Genomic DNA, 13,513 nt, shown 5'->3' with positions numbered 1-13,513 from the left:
GTTAGGGCTGTACAGCAGCCCCCCTCTGCTCTTATCACCGGCATTCCAGCTGCCCAATCACATTTGAGCATCACATATTATTTGCACATTTATAGAATGGAAATGTTTCCTATTCACATATGCAAATTCGTCTTCAGATGGTGCCTTCATAGCAATGTGCGTGAAGTTGATCACTCCAATTATATTAGGAAAACCGGTGATCGATGCAAATTGCGCTTTAATGTTTGGCTGGCCAACTGCATGGTGTGGAAACCTTATATACCTGCTAGACATGCGGATGATCCCATCCCATACAGCTGCCATTACACGGCTCAAAGACGACTGGCTTAACCCCGAGCGATCTGCCAGTTCCCTTTGGAAAGAACCAGTTGCCAAGATACTTTGTTGGTGCGATACTTTGTAGTGTGCAATTTAACGTAATTGCCTCTAGGAGTTGCCAATGGAAAAAAACACACACACGAAACACGCGTACGCCAGACATGAAGTTGGCGTGGACCAATGCACAATTTTACGTTATCGTTAGTAAATCCAAACGTGAGTGTGAACTCTGGCGTACGCAAAGTTCATACAAGCCCTGGTGACTTTTCTAGCGTGTGTCTGTGTTTGCCGCATCTTGATTTTCATATTCACACAATCTGACATGCTACAATCGTTTTGCATTGTTAAATTATTCAAAAACGCACAGCATGACTGCGTGAGCCGAGTTTTAGTGTACCGTTTGTTGTATTGAGTCTGTTCTGATGGAGATCTTTCTTCCACAGCTGTTAGGAGATCGATCTTTGAGGGTGGACATCGCAGAGGGCCGAAGGCAAGAACGTGGCGGCGGAGGCTTTGGCTTCCGGAAAGACGACAGAGGTACTGGCTGCTTGATACTCCTTTCATCATCTACGTCTGTTAGTGCCGCTTACTCATGTCTTCCTGTCGATATGTGTACTTTCTGCTGCTTTGTGTTTTTATTCTTAGCAATGTGAGCAATGCTGGGGCTGGTGGGTCCAATTATATGTACTGTAGAGACACCGTTACCTTCTAGACATATTTAAATGCACGTTTATTTAAGTAACTCCTTGTGAAAGGGCAGTTTTTGGGTCATTTAAAATAAGTCATCCCTGGAACTAATGACCTGTGTTCAGTAGCTGAGTCATATGGTCATCGAGTGACGGATTCACAGTTGTGCATTTGTATTCAGGGGAAGAGGTGGTCCATAATATTTGCTTACAAATTAGACAAGCTGTTTTTGCATGAAGGCAGCCCACAGATAATAACAGTCAGCTTAAACACAGTGTTAAGTAAAGATCCTTTTCTGTTTTGAACGTCTTTTAAAGTTTTTTAATTCACAATCATTGTTTGTTTAGGAGTAAAACATAGTGTGAAACACCTGAACAATGGTACATGCTAGTCAGCATTTGTAGAGGATCAAAACTTTTCATTAGTGTCGTCCTAAAATCTTAATGTTCTTGTCTTCGGATGACTTTGATTTGAACTATTGTATCCTGTAGAGCTGTGCAATTAATCGAAAATCCGGTTTCGATTTCGATTACGGCTTCTAACGATCATAAAAAACCATTAATCGAGATAAACGATTATTCCATCATATACCGCCTCCTTTCCAGTTCCACGTGAAAGTGACTAAAAGCATGTACCCTAATGTAACTTGAGCAGCATGGGATGCGCATCATTCATATTTTTAAAAGCGCGAAAGAGCACGTGCTGTTGTGTGTGTGTGCTGCGCGCTTAGCCTCGGACAACAGAGCACACGGACATCTAACCCCATCTTAATGCGAGCGATTTAATGGTCAAATGCATGCGCGGTGTTTAGTGATTATTCATATTAATCCTCATTTGTGTAATATACAAACAAGTTGAGAATCAAGACACGTGAAAGAGAAGTCATATCGGAGCCGCACTATTATTAAAGTGACAGCGTGCGATATTCCTGCTGCTGTTTTTATTATTAATCAAACAACAAAAGGACAAAATCCACTCACTGCTCTTGACTGAAGGACTTTTGTAGTTAATTTTTTTTCTTACAGTTAAAACAGGTTAATCATAAAAGATTTAATCACTCATTTCTAATAACTGATTTCTTTTATCTTTGCTATCATGACAACACATAATATTTTCCTAGATATTTTTCAAGATACTAGTAATCAGCTTAAAGTGACATTTAAAGGCTTAATTACAGTAAATAGGCAAGTCATTATGTAACAGTAGTTTCTTCTACAGACAATATAACGTATATATTACTTAAGGGGGCTAATGATATTGAGGTATTAAAATAGGTTTCAAAATATTTAAACCTGCTTTTTTTTCTAGCTGAAATAAAACAAATAAGCCTTTCTCCAGAAGAAAAAATATTACAGGAAATACTGTAAAAACAAATGCTCTGTTAAACATAATTTGGGAAATATTTGTATATAAAAATAAATTCAAAGAAGGGCGAATAATTTTGACTTCAACTGATAATCGTTTTAAATAATCGTGATTACAATTTTGACCAAAATAATAATCGTGATTATGATTTTTCCCGTAATCGAGCAGCCCTAGTATCCTGCTAGTGGACATGGGAGTAGCATATAAATAAAATAAAATGGTGTAAATATCAAGGACTTTTGCTGCTTTACCATGGTTGAAGCTGGTGCAGTGCTATTACACAGCACTTGAAAATAATCACTAGTAGGGCTGCACAAAATATAGAAAAAAATATTATCACGATGATAATAACAGGGTTCATACGGTCATGGAAAACCTGGGAAAGTCATGGAATTTTGACGTGGCATTTTCCAGGCCTGGAAAGGTTTTGAAAAACCCACAAAGTTTTGGAAAAGTCATGGAAAACTGATATCTGTGTACTTGAAAATAGGTTATTTACTACTTTTTTGTTCTTGGCCAATCACATACTCTCACATTATTAGTGGGGTGCAAGCATTATGTAAATAAATTTTTACATGGATATACGTATAAATTGGAACTAGATTCAGTGTTTGCTCTAGGATTTTTTTCCAGATGTGGAGGCAGGCCTTTTTTTTTTACACTGATCTACTAACTACCTGTGGCTTTATTTCAATGACAAATGTTGTGAGCGCAGTATTAGAAGTCGGGATCGCATTTATGTAATAGCCTAATCTCTGTGCTTGCGCTGATTTCCTCTGCTCGTGCACAGAACTTCTTGCACGCCCCCTCAAATATAAGCTGCTTCAAGGACGCGCAGATCTTCTTGTGCGCTCTCAAATAAACGCTGCTGAGTGTGATTTAGTGCGTTTATGTAACGAGTATGTCTCCAGCGATTATTAGATTTGCTAGGAATATTTATGAATGTCTACAATAAACCTACAGAGTAGCATTAATGCGTGATACATGAACAGTTCATTAATTTGCAGCAAGAATATTCTATTCTACTTTAGGCATTTAAGTTGTTGTTACATGAATGTTGAACAGCAATGCACATGAAATATAATGAACGACGTCATGAAAGTTTGGTACTACACCCAAACAAAATCTGGCTGTAAGCTTATTTTTTTGAGATATTAGCTTTGTGTAAGAGATCAAACTTCATTCAATAACTGAACTTTTTTATTTATTTATTTATTTTTTAGCTTTTTTAGGTGGACTATCCCAATAAATATATGCTCCGAAGTATTCAACACTTTGTTGAAATGTTATATTGTGTTTTTTTAAATAGCACAATGGATTCAGATGTGAAAAGTACATACAGCATGTACAAATGCAATTTACCGTGCTAGAAAAGCAGAAAATTGCACCTTGAAAGTGCTTGAAATGCTGGAATTTGAAGTTGGAAAAGGTGTAAAAACCCTGACTATAATAACCAGTATTGAAGTACAGTAGCATAGTAGGCCTAATTAAGCAGCTACAGCACTGCATTAAAAAACCCAGGCAGATTAATTCCTATTATTAAGAATATTTATTATCGTCAGCCACTTTAAATATTATAAATCGTTTAAACATTAACATTGCACTGTGCTTACAGTATATAAAAAAAGAAGTCAATGTTTAAAATGTCCTTTTAAAAGTTAATTAAATTGACACTGTTTTTAAAAAGTAAAAATAAAACTTCTCTACTTAAATGTAAAGTGTTATCACATAGTAGCCTGGTTATCAAAACCTGGAAATGTTCCTTGGACCTCATAGATATGAGATATATGTCATCATATTCATATATAAACTCTTTTTGATACATTTTTAAATTTACGAATAAATCATATACATGCAACATATTTATATCTTTGAAATCTAAACATTAACTTGTATTTTAAATCTATGAATTGGATTTACATAAATTAAAAATTAGATCTGCTTACTGTGCTGCCATCTAGTGGTTAAACTTGAGCACAGCAATGGCGGGTTCAACTGTTGACCTCTAGAGGGAGCTTTAAGGCTCACAAACCGAATCCTCCTTTGATTCTATAAATGAATGAATGAACAAACAAACAAATAAATAAATTAACAAACTACGATGCTAATTATAAAAATCCTTTCAAATAACAAATCAAATAGAAATGTGATATGGTATCTAAAAATGACAGGAAGTAATCAATAAAAGAGTTAACAATAGTCAATAAAATGGGATAAACACACGTTTTTAATGTGTTTTATTGATACAAAAGTCGCTTTAATATTAATTTTAATTGTTATAATTTTTAAATTATATTGTATTCTGTACTCTTTGTTGAGGACGTGATTAAACAAAAAAAAAGCAAGTGATTAAACCATACCTGTCAACATTGGGATATAAAAATACACCCCAACAACTGTTACAAAAATGAAGAGAAAATGAGCTACAATGGAGAGGAAATTAGTAACAAATGATGGAATACATTATAAACATCAAAAATTTTAAATAAAACCTATTAAAATCAATGTACTGATCGAATCGGTGTTATCGTACACGTAGGGCTGGGCGATTTTTATTATTTTTTTTTCCGTTTTTTTTTTTTTTTTTTTTTTTTTTCGATTAATTCGAATTTACGTTTTAAGACTATTTAATTTTGAATTAAATCGAGTAATTGCGTTTTTTAAAAATATATAAATTTAATACATTATAATGGCACCAGTGCGCTTTGGTTCACTCTCTGTATGATGCAGGAAGCACACCAGAAGCGCCTCTCGGGGACGCGCAGCACCACGCCATAGATTTTAGAATTCTAAACAGGTTTCTATACACACACCGGCGCCCCCCAGCCACAATTCACGAAGCAGTTCTCATTTCAGCCGGCTCACAGAGCGCCATCTGATTAGTTTCATGTTAAATATCATGCAAATGTGCGCATTTGGTGTGTGTTAGTTTAAACTGTCACGTTCGCGCCGTGTCGCGGCGCTTCTGGTGTGCGACCTGCTTGACTGCCTGTTAAAGCGTGAAGTCATGTAGGATTTTACTTGTTGCACATCTGTGTGGATTGTCAAGACTTTTCCTCATCAAGTCGATAAACTCGATCTCAACATGTATGAAGGACGTAAAAGCCTGCCATGTGAAAAACCGCGCCGACCTTTTGGTTTGAACACAAGTAGAAGTGAGGGACTCACTGTAGCAGGGAAAATGAAAGTACCCGCCCCCATGACGTCATTTAGCGGACCTAGTTGAAAACCAGACAGATCAGGCAGCATAATACAGAGAGTGCAGCAAAGCGCATCGAATGATCAGTATTTAAAAGGGGGAAAAAGAAAAATAGATTAAATATATTATTTTATATTAAACACACATCTGGTGCTTTTATTTGCTCTTGCTATACGTCCACAACTTCATACATTGGGTTAAATTAGGCTGTAGTTTCCATGTTCAGTCCTTTACTTCCACTGTATCTTTTTAAGAAAAAGGCAGCAGCATTACAACCTGACATTCAATCAGAAGACAAAGTCAAAGCCGAGCTGACAGCCAATCTTTCCTAGGCTCAGCAAAACTTGCAAAAAATACCTCTGTATTCCTGCAACTGCAATATTTACACAAATATTTTTTATTCAAATCTTCAGCAATGCTATTTAACTCGTGAATTTGTTTTACATTTATTTACACCTTGACCGAAATTTTTTTTTTTTTTTTTTTGGACATGCCCATTAAAAATATTCCTTAACCAGATGGTTTTTCAAGTTACCTTCAGTCATGTTGTTGTAATGTTTTGAGAAGACTAGTTACACAATAAAAAAAGTTACACAATAAAAAAAAGAATCGAAATCGTGAATCGGTCAAACTTTATAAAAAATCTAGATTTTTTTTTTTTTTGCTAAATCGCCCAGCCCTACGTACACGGCAAAGGGTTAAAAGTGTGCAAATTTTTTTTTTACTTGAATTATTCAGCGATTTCTCTGCATACCACTAGAAGAAAGCCGGCGTACCTCTAGTGGTACGTTTACCACAGTTTGAGAACCACTGATTTAAGCCATCTTTAGTGTTATTAGAATTTATGATCAGTTTAGTTAGAGCCTTGACCAAAATGTTGGTCTAACCACCCACCCCAAGCAATGCTCAGTATTGATATGTATGTGTGCTTTGGTGGTATTTTTGTCTTCTGTGCTTCTTCTGCATGACTGCATCGCTTCTACAGCTTCAATTCTCATTCGCTGCTCCTAAGCCGGGTTTCTCACAGTCATTGTTCATATTTCATCTTTTTGTTCTTCTGTTTTCCCTCACCCTTCAATAGAGAAACTCTTTGTAGCTCCTCTTCCTTCCCCTCTAACACACGGAGTGCTTTCCCATAGGCTACACTTCCCTCTCCGGCTGGTGTCTTCCTGTCAGCAGCAATCTCTGATTGGTTCAGTAGAAGCGTTGTCTGGGGTTGGCCCTCTGTTTCACGCTGATCTCCGCTTTGAATTGTTGCCCCTATTAAACAGCCCGTGTCCCTTTCAGGCCGCGGTGGCTCCCGTGGGGCCCGAGGAGGGGGACGAGACTCCAGAGAAGACTTCGACCAGTCTGGAGGAGGTGCGGCGGGTGAAATGGGCAAGAACTCCAACCCTCGGGGGTTTTAGTACTTAATAATTGGCTCTACATGATGGTTTAACAAGAATTTAAGGATCACAGACAGTTACAGAGCATTTCTAATTATGCAAAAATGATCAGTAAACATGTTTGGTATGAATATGAAACCATTGAGCATAGGAGCTGAAATAATTTTCATTTTGGGGGGAAAATATATCAAGAAAAAAAGAGAGAGAGATGCTAATGGTCTAATCTGATTCAATGAATTATGCTAAGCTAAGCTAAAAGTGCTCTTGCCAGACTGGTAGATCGGCTGAATGGATTAAAAATGGTTAAACCCGACTGTTAAACTCTAGCTGACTTGTAAAATTTACCATTTTTCAGAAAAATGAAGTGTTTGTTTACCGCTGTTACTTAAATTAAACCAGTTTGTCATTTAGCTTCTAAACAGATGAAATATGAAGACGTACTTAACTCAAAAAGACTTTGACCAATCTGAAGGAGGTGCGGCGGGTGAAATGGGCAGGAACTCCAACCCTCGGTGGTTTTAGTACTTAATAATTGGCTCTACATGATGGTTTTAACAAGAATTTGAGGATCACAGACAGTTACAGAGCATTTCTAATTATGCAAAAATTATCATTAGACATGTATGGTATGATTATGAAACCCTTGAGCATAGGAGCTGAAATAATTTTCATTTTTTTGGTCATTCTTAGTACACAATGTAACTACAGAAGAGTAAATGGGGGAAATCATCAAGAAAAAAAAAAGAGATGCTAATGGTCTAATCTGATTCAATGAATTATGCTAAGCTAAGCTAAAAGTGCTCTTGCCAGACCGGTAGATCAGCTGAATGGATTAAAAATGGTTAAAATCGACTGTTAAACTCTAGTTGACTTGTAAAATTTACCATTTTTCAAAAAAGTGAAGTGTTTGTTTACCGCTGTTACTTAAATTAAACCAATTTGTCATTTAGCTTCTAAACAGATGAAATATGAAGACTCTCAACTCAAAAAGACTTTGACCAATCTGGAGGAGGTGCGGCGTGTGAAATGGGCAGGAACTCCAACCCTTGGGGGTTTCAGTTATTTATAATTGACACTACATGATCATTTGAGCAAGAATTTGAGGATCACAGACAATTATAAAGTATTTTTTATTATGCAGAAATGATCAGTAAACATGTTTGAGATGATTATGAAACCCTTGAGCATAGAACAGAAATAATTTTCATTTTCGATCGTTGTTAGTTCACAATGTAACTACAGAAGAGTGAATGGGGGAAAATATATTTAAAAAAAAAAAAAAGAGATGCTAATGGTCTAATCTGATTTAATGAATTATGCTAAGCTAAGCTAAAAGTGCTCTTGCCAGACTGTGAGATCGACTTAATGGATTTTTTTTTAAATGGTAAAACTCAACTGTTTAACTCTGTGACTTGTAAAACGTACAATTTTTCCAAAGAAGTGAAGTGTTTGTTTATCGATCTTAAATTAAATCAGTTTATCATTTCGCTTCCAAACCGAGGAAATATAAAACCACTCAAAAAGATTTCAACCAGTCTGGAGGAGGTGTGGCATGTGAAATGGGGAAGAATTCCAACTCTCTGGGTTTTAGTAATAGATTATTGGCTCTACATGGTCATTTTATAAAGAATTTGAGGATCACAGACAATTGCAAAGTATTTCTCATTATGCAAAAATGATCAGATAACAGGCAACACAGTAGCGCAGAAGGTAGTGATGTCGCTTCACAGCAGGAAGGTCCCTGGTTCAATCCTCGGCTGGGTCAGTTGGCGTTTCTGTGTAGAGTTTGCATGTTCTCCCTGCGTTTGTGTGAGTATCCTCCGGGCGCTCTGGTTTCCCCCACAGTCCAAAGACATGCGGTACAGGTGAATTGGGTAAGCTGAATAGTTTGTAGTGTTTGAGTGTGTATGGATGTTTCCAGAGATGGGTTGCAGCTGGAAGGGCTTCCGCTACATTAAACTGATGCTGGATAAGTTGGCGGTTCATTCCGCTGTGGCAACCCCAGATTAATAAAGGGACTAAGCCGAAAATAAAACGAATTATAAGATAACATGCTTAGCATGGATGAGCATAGGAGCATCTTGAATTTGTTCGTTTTATTATTGTTCTCAGTAGAGTTTTGTTTTGACCACAAATATCACATTTAACAATTTATCAAATCTTGTTTTTTAATAATAATAATAATTGTCATTATAAACCATGTTTAATGTTCTATCTATTAGTTTATCTATTTGTTAACTGCATTAGGTTAGATGAAAAAATACTTAGAAAGCATTTATTCAACTCAATGTTCACTTTAACAAATAATAAAAAGTGTTTAATGTGTTAGTAAATATTATCTATTAGCTCTGGGCTGACATGAACCTACAATAAAGTTAAGAGTGCTGTAGTGAAAGTGTTTGGACTCTTGTCAATAGGCTTTATTTATTATTATACATAGTATATTGGTATAAGGTCACACTTTACAATAAGGTATATTAGTTAATGTTAATGCATTTACTAACACGAACAAACAAAGAACAATACATTTACTACTGCATTTGTTCATGTTAGTTAACGCTAGGTAATGAAAATACAGTAGTTCATTGTTAGTTCATGTTAACTCATGGTGCATTTACTAATGTTAACAAGCATGCACTTTGATGTTAATAATACATTAGTAAATGTTTAATTATGATTAATAAATGCTGTACATGTGTCGTTCATGATTAGTTCATGTTAGTAAATGCATTAACTAATGAACCTTATTGTCAAGTGTTACCAGGTATAATATACTGACTGAATACTAAATATACAGTATAATATTCTGATATTACTAGAATATCGCACCGCTATCAGCCAGTCAGACAGGATAAGCAGAGAGAACTGTTGTATAAAATGTGTCTTTTATTCAATTAGAAAAAACATGTTTATTGATCACTTTATCAAGGGGATTAGTCTCACTTAACAAACCTTTATGAGAATAACCCAGAATATTTAATGAAATATAATTCTAAGGACTGAGCTACAGTATTTAGATGATGAGCTACTGTCTGTTTTGATGTTATGTTAATTTTTCCATATATTTAAGTTAATTTTTGAGCATTGATCTCTCCGGGACTCCATCTCATTACCATCAGTCATGTGTCTGCAGAGTCTCCTTGCTGGTGTGAAGTCAGATTTCCTTCCAAATAGAAGTTGTCTATAAATACTGATCTGGGATCAGGCTTACCTTTTCATTTCATTTCAAGCTTTAACTTCTATTGTGTATTACCTTTCCTGGATCAGTATTTTAGTACAGCTTAGCCGTGGAATGGGAGAGTAGGCCACATGGTACTCATAGATATCTCTCTCTCTCTCTCCACAGGATTTAGAGATGATGACTTCATGGGTGGGAGGAGTCGAGGAGGCGGTCGCCCTGGCGACAGAAGGGGGGGTGCAGGAGGTGGAGGTGGTGGCGGCGGCGGCATGGGACGCTTCAGAGATGGACCTCCTCGAGGAGGCCAGACAGACTTCAGAGAACCATCTGATGGTGTCACATTTATTCATTCTCAAAACAGATACACTGAGCAGTTGAATTCAGAATTATTAACTCTCCTGTGAATTTAGTTTATTATTTTCATATACTTCCTAAATTATGTTTAACAGAGCAAGGAAATTTTCACAGTATTTCCTATAATATTTTTTCTTCTGGAGAAAGTCTTATTTGCTCTATTTCGGCTAGAATGAAAGCACTTAATTTTTGAAAAAAACATTTTAAGGTCAAAATTATTAGCCGCTTTAAGCTATATTTGTTTTTGATTGTCTACAGAACAAACCATAATTGTATAATGACTTGCCTTATTAACTTAATCTATTTAAGCCTTTAACCCTCTACTCCACGGTGTAACCATATGGCAATATGATACTTATGTTAATTTCCCTGCCACTGTTTCTTAAAGGCCAACATTACATTTTTTTGGGGGACGAGAAGAACTTAGAGTAGCCAATGATGTGCTTTGGTTAAGTCACATGACATGCTGTGTTTTTCTGTAGGGTGATTTCTGACTGACTGGAGTTTATTGTGAGTAACTGCAGAATGCAAATGTAAACGTCAATATAAACAATTGATCAAATTTTCAGATCCACAAAAAAAATCTGAAACAGCACCTCCAGTAAGTTATGATGACATATTTAAAACTCAAAAAAAATTGTTAATCAAATTATTTTTTTGTAAATTGATCAAATATATATGTTACCAAATGGCGACACTGTCCAATAGTCGAACATGCAATATTGCAGTGGGTTAGCTTGCTAGCAAGGTCAGCTGTGAACTTTTAAGTTGTAACAATAACAACATGAATGCTAGGAATATAATGTTGACCAGTCATGTGTTAATGGCATTTGCATTATGGATAAAATCTAGTTTTTATGGCAATACAATTTTGAATTGATATGAATGCAGGGAACAGCGTATTAGCGAGCACCACCATGTTCTAAGGTGAGTGAAAGAAGAAAAGGAGAGATCTGGCTGTTCCTGCAGATGAAAGTGAGGGTGAGATGGGTTTTAGTGACCATGAGAATGATAGAGACACTTCAGGTAAGTTAGCTCAGAGGCAGATAAGATGTAGCATAGTATATAGTAAAATATATATAAACATTGTTTGCTAGTTGCTACATTATTCTGATGCATCTGGATATACTAGACTTGTTATTTGTTATAATATTTATAGGAGAAAATATTTATGTTCACTGGATGTTGTATGCATGATAATACAATATTAGGTTTGTTTTTAATAATATTCAGCAAAAAAGAGTGGTATGAATGAAAGCTGTTGGAATATGAGTTGTGGTAAAGTATGGATAAGGTGTCATTTATAGGTTCCGTGTTGAAGCTTGTAATACTGCAACACCAAATAAATAATTTCAAACAACAAAATTATTAATTAAAAGGAAAGTTTTAAATGTAAAATTTCTAGGTTCACTGTTGGACGTTGTTGCCATTTGGCAAAATTTCATAAAGCACCCTTAAAAAAAAAAATCAACTTTTTAAAAAAAATTTTTTTATTTATTTATTTTTTACAGCTCTTGAAGTTAAGCCGTTTTAAGAAAAGGAAAAACAGTCAAATATTTTTTAAATAGATTTATCATAATGCATGCGGTAGAGGGTTGAATGTCACTTTAAGCTACATACTAGTGTCTTGAAAAATATCTAGTCAAATTTTAAATCAGTTATTAGAAATTATTAAAAATTAAGTTATTAAAAACTATTATGTTGATAAATGTGCTGAAATCTTTCTGTTAAACAGAAATTGGGCAAACAATATACAGGGGGCTAACAAATCAGGAGGGCTAATAATTCTCACTTTAACTGTATGTCAACATGAAATCAATATGGACTCAATAATTGTTTTTTGTGGTTCCCTTCTGTTGGGGTGCCTGGCACAATAATCTGCTACCTAAAGGGTTGAGCTGGACTCTCTAGACCAGAGGTCACCAAACTTGTTCCTAAAGGGCCGGTGTCCTGCAGATTTTAGCTCCAGCCGTAATCAAACACACCTGAACAAGGTAATCAAGGTGTTACTAGGTATACTTCAAACACCCAGGCAGGTGTGTTAAAGCAAGTTGAAGCTAAACCCTGCAGGGACACCAGCACTCCAGGGCCGAGATTGATGACCCCTGCTCTAGACGTTGATTTGTCACCAGGCAAATAGAATACATTGTAAAGATGTGATGCAGTGACACTTCTTGTGGAGAAGGCTGTTTGACGGATGTTTATGAAACTATTCTTCTCTTTCAGTCACCATGTTTGTATTCATGGCACTGGCACTGTCACCTCACAGCAAGAAGAATGCTGGTTCGAGTCCCGGCTGTGCCAGTTGGCATGTTCTCCCTGGGCACTCCGGTTTCCTCCCACAGTCCAAAGACATGCAGTATAAGTGAATTGAATAAACCAAATTGGCACAGTGTATGAGTGTTTTAGTACTAGGTGTTCACCACATAGCCGTATGCTGGTATAGTCTCCCTAATAATCAAGGAATAGGCTGAGCAAACGAATTTGGTGAAGCTCTCGAGACCTACCTGAGCTCAGACTCCTCTCTCTCCCAATGAAATAGAAGAGAGCCCCGGGCTCGCAGATCTTCTGAGCTCAGGGCTCTCTCCCGGGACAGCATGCTAGACACGATTTATTATCAGTCTTCAGCTAAAGCCCGGTTTACACTTGTGCGTCAAGTGATCGGCGTGACTCACAGTGCCTGCATTGAGCGTAGCGTAGCGCTGTTTCTGTTCTGCAATAACACTTCCGAAACGCTAGTTGGCAGTGAGGTGTTAATGTTCCTCAGTGTCGAGTTTCTTCACTGGTGTTTTGTTTTTTGAGAACTCTTCCTTAATATACAAGTGGCTCGCACATTTTGAGGCAGGAACCGGCGGACGTGCAAAAACTTTAACCATGAGGTAAACACAAAACAAAACTTTCCATGCGGAGCTCCTTCACGGGACTCCACACTTGTGAACAATCGCTCCATCGGGCTCGCGCAGCTATCGGTCCCGCCCAGACTTGTCAGCCATACCAAGCTGACCAATCACAGAGCTTGCGCTACAC

At 36.7% G+C, this 13,513-nt stretch overlaps 1 protein-coding gene and 1 long non-coding RNA gene across 5 annotated transcripts in view; one reads left to right on the top strand and one right to left on the bottom strand.

Moving 5' to 3' along the window:
• Positions 1-13,513, bottom strand: part of si:dkey-35i13.1 — a 270,744-nt gene that overhangs the window by 31,842 nt on the left and 225,389 nt on the right. The window lies entirely within an intron of this gene.
• Positions 1-13,513, top strand: part of eif4h (eukaryotic translation initiation factor 4h) — a 31,418-nt gene that overhangs the window by 13,337 nt on the left and 4,568 nt on the right. The window contains 3 exon segments of one of the 4 annotated variants that reach the window (NM_205695.2): positions 762-855; positions 6,857-6,928; positions 10,301-10,465. In NM_205695.2, coding sequence (NP_991258.2) covers positions 762-855; positions 6,857-6,928; positions 10,301-10,465 — 331 coding nt within the window. 4 annotated transcript variants of the gene reach the window in all.

This window comes from Danio rerio, chromosome 15 (genome assembly GCF_049306965.1).
Source record: "Danio rerio strain Tuebingen ecotype United States chromosome 15, GRCz12tu, whole genome shotgun sequence".
In the NCBI taxonomy this organism is placed as follows: domain Eukaryota; kingdom Metazoa; phylum Chordata; class Actinopteri; order Cypriniformes; family Danionidae; genus Danio; species Danio rerio.
Note: the sequence above shows the minus strand (reverse complement) of the source record. Positions and strands in the feature narration are given on the sequence as shown.